The 18,530-nt window shown below is 42.1% G+C and overlaps 1 protein-coding gene across 1 annotated transcript; it reads right to left on the bottom strand.

Annotated features, from left to right (window-relative positions):
* Nucleotides 1–14,173: 14,173 nt before the first annotated feature.
* LOC134458326 (lysozyme C II-like) lies at nucleotides 14,174–17,404 on the bottom strand. The gene is made up of 4 exons (XM_063210561.1): nucleotides 17,272–17,404; nucleotides 15,454–15,612; nucleotides 14,655–14,733; nucleotides 14,174–14,256 (listed from the first exon to the last, which is right to left on the bottom strand). Exons 1-4 carry the CDS (start codon nucleotides 17,402–17,404, stop codon nucleotides 14,190–14,192), a joined length of 438 nt encoding a protein of 145 aa, XP_063066631.1. The 3' UTR covers nucleotides 14,174–14,189.
* Nucleotides 17,405–18,530: the final 1,126 nt, after the last annotated feature.

Here is an 18,530-nt window from a genome sequence, read left to right on the forward strand (position 1 = left end):
AAGGATTAGTGCTATCTAAGAATATGATATCTAAGAATATGATATCTAATATGGTACCATTGCTCTGTGTGTGTAATTCCCAGTGGATGGATGGTGGAGTTATTCACTCTTTCCACCCACCTCATCTACTGTACATCCACACAACGCAGCGTACTGTGTAACATGACCAGATGCCACCGTCTTTTGTTGTAAATCATTTTGAGGCATGCTCACAAGAAACCTACAAGAAAACCACAAGAAAACTCACAACTTTATGTGGTAAACCGTTTCATTCTGCATATATGTGATTCAGATACACTGTCCCCCAAAAATTGAACTCTGGAATGACCCATGGAACAAGCATGGTAAATCCATTGTAACAGTAGGCTACTTCCCGACTTCATCTTTGCCAATATATTTTCCGGCGTAAAAACCTCCCTCCATTATGTTCTTTGACCATGGCTGCACACACTGTTGATGCCAGTTGATCCATTCAAATTCTGAACTTGGCTGTTCTTATATTAAATGACACAGTTTTTGGGATACATTGACAAAATATTCAAAATGCTTTATCATAATCATTTTCAGCTATGTATTGATTATCGTCAGAAATATTGTGTGTACATTATGCACAAAAAAGTTTTGATACTGCACTTTGGCGCCATTTAGACTCCACAACCTGCAACGTATTTGCGGATGTCCTTTCCCTCACAGTGGTGACGCCAGTCCACCCTACAGTGAGGAAAGAAAGATATAGTAACAGATATTTAAAACTGGGTATTCACGTTCACTGACGGTTATAAAAGAAGAATGCAAAATATAGTTTATTCATCAGGCCATAAACTGCCTGTTAGCAGAGATTCTGTCACGATCTGGACTTTGTGTTGTTGTTTTGTTGTCATGTTTCACTTTCTCTCCCCTTGTGATCTGATTCTTGCCCGTTTTGGTTTCCTTGTGTTTTGTTTACGTTTTAGTCCTGTCACCTCTGTCCATGTGCTTTTGTTTTCCTGTCATGTGTTCTGCCCCGCCCCTCGTTTGTGTCACCTGCTCCACTTGTCTTTGCCTTGTTTAGCTCTCATTATTGTTTTCATCTCGTACCTGGCCCTCTTCTGATTTCCTCGTTGTTTGCCCACCTGTGCCCTGTTAGGTTCTGCCCTATCATGTGTTTTCTTCTGATTTCTTTCTGTGTATTTAAGCCGTAGTGTTTCAGTTATTCCTTGTTGCGTCATTGTCAAACTTGTTCTATGTGAATCCCTGATCGTTGAGTTCCTGATCTCCTGTTTGTAAGTGTTAACCCCCGTGTTTGTTAGTTTAGCTTTTTTCCCCCTTGTGGGCTTTTTATTTGTTGAATCTATCATTTTACTTTTGGTAGTCTGTTTGGTTTCAATGTAAATAAAACCCCCTAACCTGGATCCTCTGTGTGCTGCAATTGGGTTCTACTCGGAAATCCTGACAGAATGACGCAACCAACTGAGAACCCAGCAGCACACTTAGCTAAGGCTTCACGCCAGAGGTTTCCTTCACTGCGTGTGGGCTACATGCACATTCGAAACTCAACGTGCACTCCCCCAAGAATCTCCTCTGACCCTTTCCTGGGGTCAAGGTTGGCCATTCGTGGCCGATCGAGGAGGAGTGTCTTCTCCAGCCGGGATCCCGAACCATTCCCCTACGAGGACTGGTATGTGTCGGGTTCGGACTCCGACGACGGGTATGAATGGATGGACGTCCGACCAAGCCCCAGGAGGAGGCGATGCAATCGGCGCCGGAAGGGCTGCCGACCTGTCCCCCTGGAGGAACCTGCAGATGTCACCCCCCCAGAGTGCGTGCTGTCAGCGAACACCCAGCTTCAAGCCCAGCCCCAACCAGCCTGCGCACCGCTTCAAGCCCAGCTTCAAGCCCAGCCCCAGCCCCAGCCCGAGCCTGCCAGCCCGCCGGCCCAACCCGAGACTGCCAGCCCGCCGGCCCAACCCGAGACTGCCAGCCCGCCGGCCCAACCCGAGACTGCCAGCTCTGTCTGCCCGTCCGACCAGCCCCAGCCAGAAATCTCTACTTGCTTCCAGCACTTAGAGGACTTTTACGACCTGCTGGAGAGGCTGTCCCCTGTTATCTACACCCTGGGGAACACAAGGAGGCAGCTAGTGGCAGTCAATGTCATCAAGGGTGTGCTGCAAAGAAGGCCATGGCTCCTTCAGTTCGGGCTGACCCCTACGCAACAGAGGATGGACCAGCTGGAGGAGTCCCTTCAAACCCTGCTGGCTGCGGAGGAGAGGTCAGCCATGACTATTGCTCTGCCTGATCCTGATCCGGACCTCGGCGCTGCAACACAAGCCCCTGAGCTGGACCTCGCCGCTGCGACACAAGACCCAGAGCCGCAGAGAGGTCCGCCCGATCCAGACCCGCCAAGAGGTCTGCCCGACACCGAGCCTCCCGAGACCCCCCACGACACCGCTCCTGCCGAGACCCCCGAGACCCCTGCTCCTGCCGAGACCCCCGAGACCCCCGCCGCAGCCGAGACCCCCAGCGCGGCCAAGCCAGTCGGCGCCTCTCCAGCTCCAGAGCCAGTCGGCGCCTCTCCAGCTCCAGAGCCAGTCGGCGCCTCTCCAGCTCCAGAGCCAGTCGGCGCCTCTCCAGCTCCAGAGCCAGTCGGCGCCTCTCCAGCTCCAGAGCCAGTCGGCGCCTCTCCAGCTCCAGAGCCAGGCGGCGCCTCTCCAGCTCCAGAGCCAGGCGGCGCCTCTCCAGCTCCAGTCGGCGCCTCCCCAGCTCCAGTCGGCGCCTCCCCAGCTCCAGTCGGCGCCTCCCCAGCTCCAGTCGGCGCCTCCCCAGTTCCAGTCAGTGCCGCCCCTGATCCTGCTCCCGCCTCCCAGCGTGTTTCTGCTCCCGCCTCCCAGTGTGCTCCAGCTCCGCCCCCTGTGTCCCAGTCTGCTCCCTCTACCCACCTTAACTCAGTGTCTCCCAAAACCATCCTTGTTCCCGTGCCAGTCACCATTCCGGTGACCATGCCTGTCACTGTCCTAGTATCTGTCCCGGTTTGTGTCCAAGTGCCCATTCCTGTGTCCGTTCCGACCCCCGTCCATCTACCTGTCTTTTTTTCTCGCTCCCCCATGCCTGTGCTCACCAATGTTACTGTGACTATGCCCTTCCCCATCTTCGTCTCTGTCCCAACTCCTGTCACTGTCCCAGTCACCGTGCCCGTCAAAGTCCATGTGTTTGTTCCTGTGACTGTCCCCCACACTGAAACGTCTACCCCTGAACCTTTGTCGGCCTCTGCCCGTCCCGTGTCTGTGTCGGCCTGCCCCTCTGAGTCCTCCTGCTCTCCTGTCTCTGCCCATTGCCGAGAAGCTGCCCATTGCCAAGACGCACCTGTGCCTACCCCTTGCCCTAGGCCTGTCCTATGCCCTCGTTTTCATGCCCCTGCTGCAAGCCGACGTGCCCCCCCTGACCTTTCTGGACTTTGTTTGGGCCGTCTGGGAGCCGTCCCTTAAGGGGGGGGTACTGTCACGATCTGGACTTTGTGTTGTTGTTTTGTTGTCATGTTTCACTGTCTCTCCCCTTGTGATCTGATTCTTGCCCGTTTTGGTTTCCTTGTGTTTTGTTTACGTTTTAGTCCTGTCACCTCTGTCCATGTGCTTTTGTTTTCCTGTCATGTGTTCTGCCCCGCCCCTCGTTTGTGTCACCTGCTCCACTTGTCTTTGCCTTGTTTAGCTCTCATTATTGTTTTCATCTCGTACCTGGCCCTCTTCTGATTTCCTCGTTGTTTGCCCACCTGTGCCCTGTTAGGTTCTGCCCTATCATGTGTTTTCTTCTGATTTCTTTCTGTGTATTTAAGCCGTAGTGTTTCAGTTATTCCTTGTTGCGTCATTGTCAAACTTTGTGAATCCCTGATCGTTGAGTTCCTGATCTCCTGTTTGTAAGTGTTAATCCCCGTGTTTGTTAGTTTAGCTTTTTCCCCCCTTGTGGGCTTTTTATTTGCTGAATCTATCATTTTACTTTTGGTATTTTGTTTTGTTTCAATGTAAATAAAAACCCCAAACCTGGATCCTCTGTGTGCTGCAATTGGGTTCTACTCGGAAATCCTGACAGATTCAGAATTAATGGGAAAGTCACACTCATTTAGAAGACCGAAATTGATCCCTCTTTGTTGCCTTGGTGACACACAGAATGCTCTGTCTGGTTAGGCTACCATATTGAATTAAATAAAGAGCAGGACAGCACTCCAAGTAATACGGGCAATAAACCACAAAACTTGGAGCGCTGTCCTGCTCTTTATTTAATTCATATATTCTCAAGGAATGAGCACATTTGTTCACTTTGTTTGAATAGAGCGCGTGACACCCCTTAGGCTACCATATTGAAAATCTTTGTTTTACACCAGTAAGTGGTTCAACTCACATCCCTGGGTGTGACTACTGTCAAGTTCCCTCGGATAGCCTTCAGGTGGGGGGTGGAGGATAATATTTGCCTTTCAGACCATTTGCATACGTTCTTACCAATTACGGAGGCCGTTTTCACCCGCGATCACAAACTTGGCACATTTAATGGATGCTTGGATGTTATCGGTCGTCAAGGCTGAGAAAGGAAAGAATATATGACAAATATGAATGCTTAATAATAATGTTCAATAATGATTCACTACTGTGCTCTCTGAAAAGTCTATCCACTGGTACATAGCACTTTGATCAATTGTTGCATATAGGCCTAAACTTAAACTTAAATACATTGACATTTAGTTAATGACATATTTTCAGAAATTATTGAGAAGATACTAAAGAAATACAGATTAAGTTTGTGGTCGAAATAAGAGCTTTGTGCTGTGGTATTCAGGGGCTGACCTGCACACTTGACGTTGCATTGGTTTTCTGACTCGTGAGTTTGCCCATCCTCACACCAAAGCCTGCTGTTGAGTTGGAAGAGTCCGTAGAGTGAGGCGCCATCTCTGTCTTTGAGGTGCTTGACCTTCTTGGTGTTAAAGTTTGATTCCCACTTGGCCAGACAGACCCCTGGAAATACATGGAACATTGCAGAAAATTCCGGAAAGATGTCACCAACAATTAAAAAAAACATTTTAAAACACCCAAAACATCTATTTAAGCACCTGGGAAACTCCAAGCTATTTGTCTAAATGTTACTCTATATCCATTATATACCGGTGAAAGGATTTAGTGCCTTCTTATCTCAACATTTCATTTACTATTGATTTTAAACTGCTTTCAGTAATTCGAATAACATATCCATTAAACATTGAAAATGATGAACTTCCATCTACAGCAAGCATCATTTCCCAAATTGACTTTATGGCGCATTCACATACACTAGCTAAAGTAGTGTTTCTCAATGGGGGTGCTACAGCCCCCCAGGGGGCGTTGGGGACCCCTAGGGGGTGTTGAGAAGGATACAACTGAGTGGAGGCGGAGCTTAGTTACCATTGGGGGGCATTAGTCTATTTATTTGTCAATACTAAGGGGGGCATTGGCAGACTTATGATGCGGTCAAGGGGGCTTTGGGAGGCTTATGAGGAGGTCAAGGGGCGTTTGTTCAAACAAGGTTGAGAACCACTGAGCTTAAGTGTGGAGATGGAAACAGACAGAAACAGGACTGATTTATGGTGGCATACATGCTTGGGGAGCTGAGTGGTGGGGTCTGCCTTTACGTAACTGGGGAAAGTCAGCGTGCACGTGTGTTAATGCCACCTATTTGAATGGAAAACTGCACAGACCACTGAAACACAGCAGAGAAAATCATTGATAGCACAGAGTGCCATTGTTTTCAATAGGACACACAATAACAGCCCTTCTCGAGAGAAGACATTGGAGCAGCACAGATGCGATTCTTTTCTTTTTGTAGTTTCTTACTGCAGATGGGGTCACCGGCGGGCATATTCACTATTTGCCGAAAATACGTTACTATATCATGACAGCATTGCTATTACATTACAGAGAGCCTTCAAACATAGCCATTACAAATTTGGTGACAGTTGGGTTATAACTGTGCTAAGGGGTTAATTAAGTGCACAACATAAGGCAAGGCAAGGCAAGTTTATTTATATAGCGCATTTCATACACAGGTGCAACTCAATGTGCTTCACAAAGTTAACAAATGTAAATGAAAGGAAACAGGGAAGAAAGAAGGAAATGAATTAGAGTCAAAAAGCATTTAAAAACATTATGATAAAACATAAGGTAAAAGTAATAATAAAATAAAATAAAATAAAACAAATTAAATAAAAAATAAAAATAATAAGAATAAGTAATTTAAGCTAGGAGAAAACATCTGAGAACAGCTTTGTCCCAAGTAAAGATTTAAAACTATCAACAGTGGGTGCATTTTTTTTTTTTACATCATCTGGAAGCTGGTTCCAAAGCTTTGAAGCATAGAAGCTAAAGGCTGCCTCTCCAGACTTTGTTTTGACTTTTGGAATCACCAGCAAATTCTTCTCCGTTGACCTTAGTGACCTAGTTGGTGCATACAGCTGAAACATATCCAGTAGATATGTGGGTCCCATTCCATTTAGTGATTTAAACACAAGTAGCATAGCCTTAAAATCAATTCTGTAGCTTACTGGGAGCCAATGCAGCGATCTTAAAATTGGAGTAATGTGGTCGAACGTCCTTGTCTTTGTAAGAACCCTTGCAGCTGCATTTTGTACCAGTTGAAGCTGTTTAATGGTCTTTAATGGGGAGGCCAGTAAAAAGACTGTTACAGTAATCAACTTTACTAGAAATGAAGGCATGTATTAGCTTCTCCAGATCATGTTTAGACATCAGGCCCCTAAATTTAGAGACGTTTTTTATGTGATAAAATGCAGACTTAGTAATAGCTTCATGTGATGTTGAAGTTTAGGTCACTGTCAATGAGGACCCCAAGATTTTTAACTGTTTCCCTTGCTTTCAGTCCCTTCGTTTCAAGGATAGTAGCAATCTTTTGTCTCTCCTCTCTTTTCCCAAATATAATTACTTCAGTTTTATCTGTGTTCAGCTGGAGGAAATTGTGAGACATCCATTTGTTAATTTGGTCCATGCAATGATAGAGTGATTCAAGGGGGGTATAGTCATTTGGGACATAGATAAGTAGAGCTGGGTATCATCCGCATAGCTATGGTAATTTATGGAGTTATTCTCGATAATGTGTCCCAGTGGCAACATATACAGATTGAAACAGTAGTGGTCCCGAATGGAGCCCTGGGGGACCCCACAATCCAGAGACATTGGCGATGAAGTATGTCTTCCAATGGCGACAAAAAAACTTCTTTGTTGTAAGTACGATTTTAACCAGTCGATCACTATGCCCGTAAAGCCAACCCAGTGTTCCAGTCTATGTAGTAGTATAGAATGATTAACTGTATCGAAAGCAGCACTCAAATCAAGAAGTTACCAAGACGATGATTTGCCAGCATCAGAATTCAATCTTATGTCATTCATAACTTTAATAAGAGCTGTTTCAGTGCTGTGGTAGGCACGGAAACCTGATTGAAACTTATCAAAATAGCTATTAGACATTAGAAAAGCAGTTAATTGGTTAAAAACCAATTTTCTCTATTATTTTACCCATGAATGGTAGATTGGATATGGGCCTATAGTTTGTTTAGTACCAGTGCATCCAGGTTGTTCTTTTTCAGTAAGGGTTCACAACTGCTTCTTTCAGACAGCCTGGAATATGCCTGTTTGTAGTGAGGTGTTGATGATCTGAAGTACATCTGATGATATTAGATTTAAGATGGATTTGAAGAAGGCTGTTGGTAAAATATCTAAGTCAGATGTAGAGGAGCTAAGACTTTGTACCGTTCTATTAAGAATGTCCACATCAACTAAATGAAAATTTTTCATGAGGTTAGGATTTAACTTCACCATAGCAAGTTGGTCTGAATCTTGGGTCGGTTGCACATGTGTGAGTATGTTTGCACGTATTTTTTCAATCTTTCCTTTGAAAAAGGGATGCGAACTCATTGCATTTGCTGACTGAGAGGAACTCAGAGGGCATTAGATTTGGGGCCTTGCTAGCTTTTCCACAGTGCCAAACAGGACACGTGCATTATTAATATTTCTGTTAATTATGTCAGAGAAAAAAGATTGTCTAGCTTTAGAAATTTCTTGGTTGTATTTCGAGAGTGTGTGTTTTATAGATTTGGTAGTGGACTTCAAGTTTGGATTTACGCCACTGTCTTTCAGCCCTCCTGCATTCTTGCTTTAGCAATATAACTGTGGGATTCTTTCTCCAAGGTGCTTTTTCACGTCCCACTGTTTTTGATTTTTTTCGGGCAATAACATCCATAAGACGGGTCATCCTTGAATTAAAATTAACCATGAGATCATCTGCACTCTCTGAGGTTTGACTTTGGATCTCTGAAAGTGCTTGCTGAAAGAGTGAGGCTGTCTCACAGTTGATTATACGTTTTTTGACTGTAACAGATTCCCTTTGAACATGAGGGTACATAGAAACATCAGAAAAAATGCAGTAATGGTCAGAAAAGCCATAGTCTTTGACACTAGCACAAGCATTAAGGCCTTTTGTTATTATTAGGTCTAAAGTGTGACCTTGGTTGTGTGTTGGTCCTGTTACATGCTGTGTGAGGCTAAAAATGTCAATAAGACTTAAAAATTCCTTAGCATAGACATTCTCTAAGTCGTCCACGTAAAAATTAAAATCGCCTGCTATAAACAGGCTATCATAGGGACTAACGTTTCGATGGATCTACCATCTTCATCAGAGTCCATGAACTTGGACACTGGCCCTTGGACTCTGATGAAGTTGGTGAATCCATCGAAACGTTAGTCCCTCTGTTGTGCACTTAATTAAAAGAAGAAAAGAATCACATCTGTGCTGTTCCGCTGTCTTCTCTCCAGTTAAAGGGGTATGCCACTATTTTGGGGCTTAATACAGTTAAACTCGTTGGCCAGGGTTTATAAAGGTGGTAAAGTGTCTTATTTTTTATGTAAGCTGTTGTCTTGCTTTTAAGTTAAAAGAGGGAGCATGTCGCTAAGCTAGTGAAAGTCAATGGATCCATGTAGCATGCTACAATGCTACACGGATCCATTGACTTTCACTAGCTTAGCGACATATTCCCTCTTTTAACTTGTCTCAAAGCAAGACAACGCTTAACATGAAAAATAAGACACTTTACCACCTTTATAAACCCCAGCCAACGATTTTAACTGTATTAAGCCCCAAAATAGTGGCATACCCCTTTAAGATTTCCTGTCTGTCTCCCGTTGATGCACCAGATGACAAAACAGAAGTGTGTGGAATTACCCCCTTTGATCCAGAAATTTCATTTACCTCAGTATACATGATTACGTCTGTATCTACTTATGGCACTGGGATGTGAAATGTTTGGTGAAAAAAGACAAACTAACATATGACAGATAGATTTGAATTGCCTTGTCGATTAGCTACTACTTGCTACTGCTGATATCTGAATTCAAATTTCAACTCATCCTAAAACTCTCAGTTAACTTTTTTAGCAAGGTGTCAGGCATCCATAAACAGAGGATCAATTATGATCAGGTGCTATCTTGACTAATTTACTGATTTAATTCATGTTTCACCTCCCCTAAAATAGATGGGTAACACTATTTGACACCCCCCTCCAGGGCTACTGACAGCTTTGGCAGGGTCCAGTACAAAGATGTCTTTGAGGGCCCCAAACTCAATACATAATGTAATGAGGATCCAATTATGCCCCCCCCCCCTCTCTCCCTGGGCCCTGGAAAAGATGACTGTTCATCTGACATTGTTTTGGATGCCATTACCCAAAACAAAAGACCTCATAGCTGGAGGACATGAAAACAAGAGCATAGGTGATGAAACAGCACAATGTACTCCAAGTCTTTGGTTGTTAATGTGTTGAAAACACATGAATTGCTCAAATAATACAAATTTTCAAGCCATAATTTTGGTAAAAGTTTCCATTTAATCTGTCAAAACATAATTTGGATGTCATTTTACTTAGCCTGCTATGGTCTCGGTTAATTTCAGGTTGTCATGACACAGGCATGACCTTTGCCATCTTCGTAAGTAAATGTCAGGTTTTCATAACAAAGACATCCCAAACAATGTCAGGTTGACAATAAAAAGTAACATAATTAGCTACATAATTAGTCGAGAAAATTAATGACAACACAGCAAGTGGTTTGTCAGAGTTGTGACATTGTCATTTCTGTCTTATGCAGGGGGATGTCAAATAAAGTGTTCCCAATAGATGAAACTCACCCCTGATGTCTATACTAGTCAAGTCAAGTCAAGTCTATTTTATTTATAAAGCACTTTGAAATACAGGAGAGCTGTCCAAAGTGCTGAACAGGTAAGAGGAGTTGAAGATCCCATAGAACAGTGGTTCCCAACCTTTTTCTTAAGGGACCCATGTTTTTACCATTGTAAGCTTTGGTGACCCAACCACGTTAGTGCCCGCACGAGACGAAGTCACAAGATGCCCTCTGTTTCCTAGGAAAACTAATTTTAGTTATTTTATTCCTCAATTCGTCTTTGGTCAAATATAGAATTAATGCTTAATGTAGCAATTACAATTTGCTGCTTCTATGCATTTATTAGTTAAATGCTTTGTCATTTATTCAACATGGGCTATATGGTATGAAAATGAAACCCCTTAAAATCAAGAGAGCTTCGCGACCCCCTGTGGTTGGGTCCCGACCCATAGGTTGGGAACCACTGCCATAGAACACCAGCCTCCTTCATATCTACTCACAGTCAGCCAAAGTTGCTCCGTAGAAGTTGTCCATCCCAGCAGCCTTCAGTGTCCTAGCCAGTTCACATCTCTCATACACCTTAGCACTGGCTACAGCCACCAGCAGCAAAAACACCAGCGCTCTCATGATGCAGTCAAAGAAGTCGTTCAAAGCAACCTGTGGTCAAGAAGTGAAGCTGCGGTGTGTATTTATAGGCTACTATACAGCACAGGTCGTGGGGTGGGGTGTCATACGCAGGTCTTTCTTTGTCCTTTATTTAATGTTCCTGTGTGATTTGGAAACAGAAAGGTCAGTGTTTATCGGCTTTACATGGTGTGTAAATTAAAGTCTGTGTTTGATCCTGAGAGGAATTAAAGATTATCCATGTAGTATTTCTTCCTAAACATGCAAACAGACTTTACAGTATTTACGTGTGCTAGCCATGCAAGGCTTTCAAGGTAGCCTACACCGTTTCAACTCTAAAACCTACAGCTCGGGTTAGAGAACCAAAAAAATCCCTCAAAGATTATTCACTTGTTTCCGGTTGCCGACTGACCTTGTCAATTTGCTGTGTGACCCAAGTTGATTTTATGAGCTTGAAGCATCCTCATGAAAGTCTTTGCAATGCAGTGTGGTTGGTTGTTCACAATGACAATTGCTGTTGTCACACCTTTTTTCCACACTGTCTCTGTCCACTGATTGATGAAGGTATAGGCATGGGGGAGTTGGCTTTCCATGTTTTGTGACATAGGCAACATTACTTATACACACACGGCGGAGTCCAAGATGAATGTCCTTAGAAATTATAGCATCAAAACTGCAGGGTGTTGGGGAAATTAAGAATACGAAGATAATGCATGGTTCCTTACAGTGAAACATGGTTCGGGGTAGTTGCATAAATGCTAGTGTTTCAGAGCTGTTTTCATTCATGGGATCATGAACGATACATTGCTCTACGGCAGTGTTTCTCAAACTTTTTCAGACCGAGGACCACTTTGTCCCCCCAAAAATGTTCAGGGACCACCTGTCAACTGAATTGACGCTGCTAACATTGCAAGCCTGTCTTATTGTGGTGAAAAGATTACTTCTGCTATGTTTAGCTTTGTAATTATGTTACAAATATAGCCTACTGCTAGCTCGTCTTGGAAAAGTAGAAATCCCCTCTCCGACCACCTCAGCTCTGTCGCGGACCACAAGTGGTCCCCGGACCACACTTTGAGAATCACTGCTCTACGAATACCATCACTTCATGCCCTTGGTCATTGTGTTCTTTTCCAACATGACAAGGAGGAGGTAAGAGTGATTCAGCAATTAAGTATGACACCTTATCTGAAGTCATTTGAACATCATGGGGAGTTTTGAAGAGATAAATGGGGCATTGCTCGATAATAAATTCTACAATGGCAATTTAACAGTCCTAGATTATAGCTGACACTATTAGGATTTAAATGAACTCTTATGTGTTGAATTAACACTACTGGATTTACTGTGTAGGCCCTACTTAATTTTGTACCACTCTAATTTCACCAAAATGGAAAAAATATATATAATTTAAAGGTGCATAGTGTAAGATTGTGACCAAATAGGTAGGCCTATTGCAACTATGCTTCTCATTGAAATTGTGCTGACTGTTGCCAAATTTGATTTACATCGTAATAAAGTAGTATTTACTAGTATGACTAAAGTACTGTGATTTTTGCAGTTAAAAATGTCTATTTCTGGAAATTCAAAATGACGGACCATGGAGAAGATCCCACGTTTCATGTATGAAAAGAGCAATTTTGAATTTTGAATTTTGAATTCATATTGAATACTTAGAATTTGATGGTAATGGTAAGTATTTCTTAAAAAGGCAACATGTGAATGGGCAGCATGGATTCTGGAAATGAACTACTAAAAATATTACACGGTGCACCTTTAAGTTATAGGCCTACTATTTTTCTTACTCTTTTGTTTTGAGCTCAACAGATAGTCTATTCAATATATTTATGCACCAAAAACATATTGATTCTTATTCAAAATGTTATTTTTACATTAATGCAGGGCACTGTATCTAGTCAGGGGGCCCATTCAGGCCTATCCATTTGTCTACTTGGCCTCTCTGGTTGCAACTGGCTGCCTTACCCAGACCTCGATCCCTATATCTGTCTCCACAAATGTGGATTAACAGTTATTGAGGAGGGATGACTTCCAATAAAAGAGTTGACAAAATGCTTACAGCATTTCAGTTATTTTCAGTAATGCACTGATTATTGCCAGATTGATAATGTATGGATTAGGGCCATGAAATGGAGCTCCCACTGTGAAGTTGGAGGATGATGTGCAGATGTTATGCTAGAGGGGATGTGGTGCTCTTTGTGACAAGTTGATGTGGTCCTATTTAAATATTATATGTACGACATTGATGGTCAGTGGTGTAGTCTATGTAGAACGCAGGTATACGGAGTATACCCTCTTCTAAATTTCAGTGATTTCAGTATACCCACTTAAAATTGATTGATCCATTATTTTGAATGCCACAAATATATACAGTATACCCACTTCAAAAAATGCTCAAATATACAGTATACCCACCATAAAAAAGTAGACTACACCACTGTTGATGGTGATGGTGAATATACATAACTAATACCAGAAATGCACTCAGAGAGTGCAGACATCCGCCAAGGAAGCTGTTTGATAGAACATTCGACTATCTATCTTACACCCTATTTTTTCAAGTCTTTCTGCCGTCTGTTTGTGGAGTTAAAAACAGGAATGTCAAAATTCGCCCTATTCAGTTATTCTGCTGACGAACAGACAAACAAACAGACTGTATGAATTGGGGATAAACCCCTTAAAAAATGACATCCTCTCTTCACCAGTGTTCAGTCCATAACTGCACACAGTGCCCAAAGGGGGTTGCGCCAGCTTTTGCCAACTCCTGTCCTCAACTTGTGCCATGGCCTCATGCTTCGCTCGAGAAAAAACAATAAAGTTTCCCCACCGTTAGGCAAAACAACTTTTGGGGGATTTTCCCCATTCAACAAAGTATTGCAAATGAGAAAATGACCTTTGAGTTGTGCTTTTGCAAGATATTAAATCATCAATTTCATCACAAGGCCACGAGCAAAGGATGGATGGAAGAAATGCAATACTCGTCTGTGAGTTTGCTTGTTTGTCTGTCTGTCTGTCTGTCTGTCTGTTTATCTTCCTGCAATGTCTTATTCATCTTCAGGGAGCGCCAAACGCACAACATCACATATATATTACAAAGAATTATACTGTATCTCTGAAGCATTGCACGCATCTAGTGTTGGCTAGGTGGCAAGGTTGTCCTCCATGACTGCTCTTGTTTGTCACCATAGATGTTAAATGATAAATGACAGTGATTGAGGAGGAAATTGTTGTCAAAAGAGTTTCAAAAACATTTTATTTTCTTTTTTTTTCAATAATGTATTGATTAAAGAAATCACAAATATTTGCGTGTATACATCATGCACAGAAAAGGACAACCGTCGTTTGAGTTTTGTCACTGTAGCACCTTTGCACTGCTCACACTCGACATCCTTTTGTGTATTCGGTGAGGTCTTGGCCCATGCAGTGGCGAATCCAGGCCTTCCTGAAATGAGGAAGGAAAAATAAGTCCTGAGCAGAGATATACTGTAAATCATGATGATCCATAGGGACAACATACATGGCTATACAATTCTTATTTATAAAATCTTATATAAGAAATGACCCACTTTTATAGTATATGCTACAAGCCTAACTAAGCAAGTATAAACATTCCATGTATAATGTCTGTTGCAGGACATGGAATGTGTGTGTGTGCCTTTAATAATTTTCTAAGCTTTGTCTACATATTGGAAGTCATAATTCAACCCTAACATGACAGTGTTATGGAATACAGGTGCACACACAAGTGTACACACTGTCAAGGTGACAGGTTCGAGTATGTGGTGTGGTGTGGTGTTGATATTTGAACACGAGCCAGAGTGTGGGTGTGTTGTCGCTTACCAATTTCCAAGATGGTGTTCGTTCCTGACCACACGCTTGGCACATGTAATGGATGCTTGGATGTTATCGCTTAAGAAAGCTGAGAGATGAGAGGACAATAATAGAAATAGCATTAGAGATGTTTAAGACGATTTTGTTGAATGAAGATAAGCTGATGTTCAACGTGGTTCATTCTAAATGTTCACACAATCATTCTAAAAGAGATTATTCTCTAACTGCGCTCTGGGAAAAATTAATCCCCTGAAAGTGCTTTTGTCAACTGCTGCATGTAAATTGCTTTAAAATACATTCACATTTTGAAACGATTTCACAAGCAGACAGTTCATCATGTGGACTGCATTCAGTGCATCTGGATCTCCGGTGCTGTGGCTGACTGTCAGGGGTGTTAATGGTAAACTTTTGGTGAAAGGACAACATTTGTACATGCTATTACACAGTTGTTACACCACTTACTCCACCATACCTAATGAAGTAGGTAGACTGTGTTAAAAACCTGTCCCACGTTTGATGCAACTGCACAGTAAATTCCCTAGTGTTAATTCAGCACTTAGAGAGTTGGTTTTAACACCTATAATTAGTCCGGTTCTTTAAGTGTTGAATTAACGCTACAAAATGTAGTGTGCAGATCAGAATTCGCTGATCATATGACACTGACCAAATCATTTTCAGTTACTGACACATAAGATCAGATTACTTACGCTACTAGAAATAGTCATATTTAAACCAAATGAAAACAAAGATGAGAAAGAACAGATCAGTTTAATAAAAAATGAGTTGTTTTGTGCTGTGAGCAGCTGACCTGAGCACTTGGTTTTGCAGACGTTGTGTGTCTCATGGGTCTGGCCGTCGTCGCACCAATGCTCGCTGCTGAGCTGGAATAGGCCGTAGGTTGAGGCATGATGGAGGGGCTTGACCAGCTTAGTGTTGTAGTTCGATTCCCACTTGACCAGACAAACCCCTGGATGCATAGAGGTTAGAAGTGATGGCCAATTAATTTAACAAATAAACAAACAGGGAAAAAACATCTTTTTGATATATTACAGGAAAGGATTTAACAGCTTCTCATGTGACCTCAGCATAAATTCTGGAAAGAAAAAGTAGGGCCTATATACTTAAATTGAATTATCAAATAAAGGTTAGAAATGTTTTCAACTGTGTTATTCCAACTTACATAACAACTTAAAGAAACTCCCGCACACTGACCATTTCACTGTTCTTTCTTTAATAAAAGACGTTTCGGTACTAGACCTTCATCAGGCAATTGGTCAGTGTGCGGGGGTTTCTTTAAGTTGTTTGCTGAGTGACCCATGGGCCATCTCCAAGGCACCTGCCAGCTGAGGTGTGCGAAAAAAGTCGAAGTTTAATTCCAACTTACATAAAACTTTCAGGTATCTTTGTTAAGAGGATGTCAGCTATGCATAAACAGAGGTTCAATTATGAACAAGTGCTAGTCTGACTAGTATTAATGATAGGCTATTTTTCGTTCACAAGCAAGCACCAATGGCTAAATGCTTTCATATAACTTGCAGCCAGAGCTAACAGCTAAGTTAGGAGCCTAGCAGCTTAGTAGCAGCACTGTTTGGCCTAATGTTCTGTGAGGTTCATATTAAAATGGGCCTGTTAGCGTAGGTAAAAGCACCATGTGAACTTCAAAACAAATGTCGAACATTTTACTTTACGGCGTCTTTTTAGTGTACCTACATATATGAAGAGTTCAGATGCAAAACCCCCTAACTCCATTTCTGAAGACCTGCACTTCTGTGCTTTTAGAGAACCCCGTTGTTGGTTTGATTTTCATTCATGTACTTGATAATACATATAAATAGTTATATTACATAAATAAAATAAAAAATATGCAATTTTGATAGCTTTGTATTAAATAAAAATGAATTAAGATTATTTTCTGAAATGGCACTTAGGGGTTTTTGCATCTGAACTCTTCATATCAACATCAAATGCGATGTATTAACACTGTGCATAGCCATGACCGTAACCCTAATCCTAAGGTAGGGTGAATTGAGGTAAATTGGGCCACTTTGGGCCATTCGCTTATAGGCCTACAAAAAAAACTGACCCAATTTACCTGAGTTCACCATACAATGCATGCAAATGTAGTAGCCTAATTTGTGTTTTTACATAGTTTGTAACAATGTACCTAACTACATACAGTGTAACCAAAATGTAAAATACAGTGTAACCAAATGTTTTAAGAATGAGCAATATTTTGATATTTTATATTCGTATCATGTTTTAGCGAATGCTGAACTGAGCCACTGCTTTTTGCAGCAATTTCATTAAATTCATAAGATTTTGTTACTTGACATTAGTGCAATGTTTTTAGGGAGTACTGAGGTAAAATGCAGGGGTTCTTGACCACCCCTTTACCCCTTTGCACAGAGCCTGTTATAAGCTTACTGTCACCAAAATTGTAATGGCTATTTTTTAATCTGTTACTTAAGGCTCTTGGTAATGTCATAGCAATGTTGTTATAATATAGTTCAGTATTTTCAGCAAATAGTAAATAGGCCCGTCGGCGACCCCATCTGCACAAAGTGGCTACAGTAAATGAAACTCGCCTCTGCCTGTGCATGCCAACCTTCTCCACATCTATACTCACAGTCAGCTAAGGTTGCTCCAGCAAAGCCGTCCATCCCTGCAGCCTTCAGTGCCTTGGCCAGCTCACATCTCTTAAATATCTTAGCATTGGCCGCTGTAGCCACCAGCAGCAGAAGCACCACAGCAGCCCGCATGGTGCACGGTCGGAGGAGTTGGTCAGAACAACGACCAACTGAAGTGGGCATTTATACTATTACTCCAGGGGGTGGGGGCGGTCATACCACGGGTCTACCTTTGTCCTTTCTATCATATGTTCCATTCCTGAAACAGAAAGGTCTGTGTTTCTAGGCTTTAGTCGGTGGGTACGGATAAATGTCTTTAGATGATCCTGGTCGGAATTACAGATTATCCATGTAGCATTGGCATAAAGATTTTAGGAGAATTAAGAGTGCACGTTTCATATTTGTCAATGCCATTTTTGTTGTCCCAGATTTTACCTCTGCTACAACAGTACGCGGTCCTTTGGTGTGTTTGTGCTGTTCAGCACAGAATAGAGACACTTGTTACAACTCCCAGTTTGGACGTTGGTCCATACTAAACCGAAGCCTAAGCCTAACCCTAACCTTCCATAACGATTCACAATACACTGCAAATTTGATACAGACATTTTCTGTAATTGTTTTTTTTATTATTAGACCCTGTTTTTACAACATGTGAATATAAACTTCTTGTGTATGCCCACACTATGTCCACACAAATCGGCAAGGAATACCTTCCCATAACAATGGCTCTTAACCAGGAAACCACATCATTGTTTTTAAAATATATATTTCTTTCTTCTTTTCCCATATCCATTTCAAGCCCTTTTTAAATCTCCTTTTAAAACAAGAACTTTAAAACTCGCAACTCAAAGAAAATTATATGGATAAATATTATCTTTATATTTCGCTGTGTTCTGTATTGCTGTGTTTCTTATAACTACAAATACAGTTAGAAAGCTCAACAAGCAGGGAGCATTGTTTGTATCATTGCTAAGGGTGTCTTATCCCAGGTTGAAGGACAGAAGTGCGTCTTTCCAGGCTACGCAGGCAGAAACGTTCAGTCAGCCCCTTAATGCGCATCGTTCCACCAGTGGAAGGCTGTAATTGTGACTGAAAAACCTTTACTACTATAAGTACTACACCACTACGACCTTTGGTAATACATTATGACTTGGTCATTGCCACATCATAACACGGACCGTGTCCGACAAATGGCGATTTGTTTTTCAAAAAACATTCATTCCTTCGAATTTTCACACCCTAGAATCACCTCTCGAAG

This window comes from Engraulis encrasicolus, chromosome 11 (genome assembly GCF_034702125.1).
Source record: "Engraulis encrasicolus isolate BLACKSEA-1 chromosome 11, IST_EnEncr_1.0, whole genome shotgun sequence".
NCBI classification, from domain to species: Eukaryota; Metazoa; Chordata; class Actinopteri; order Clupeiformes; family Engraulidae; genus Engraulis; species Engraulis encrasicolus.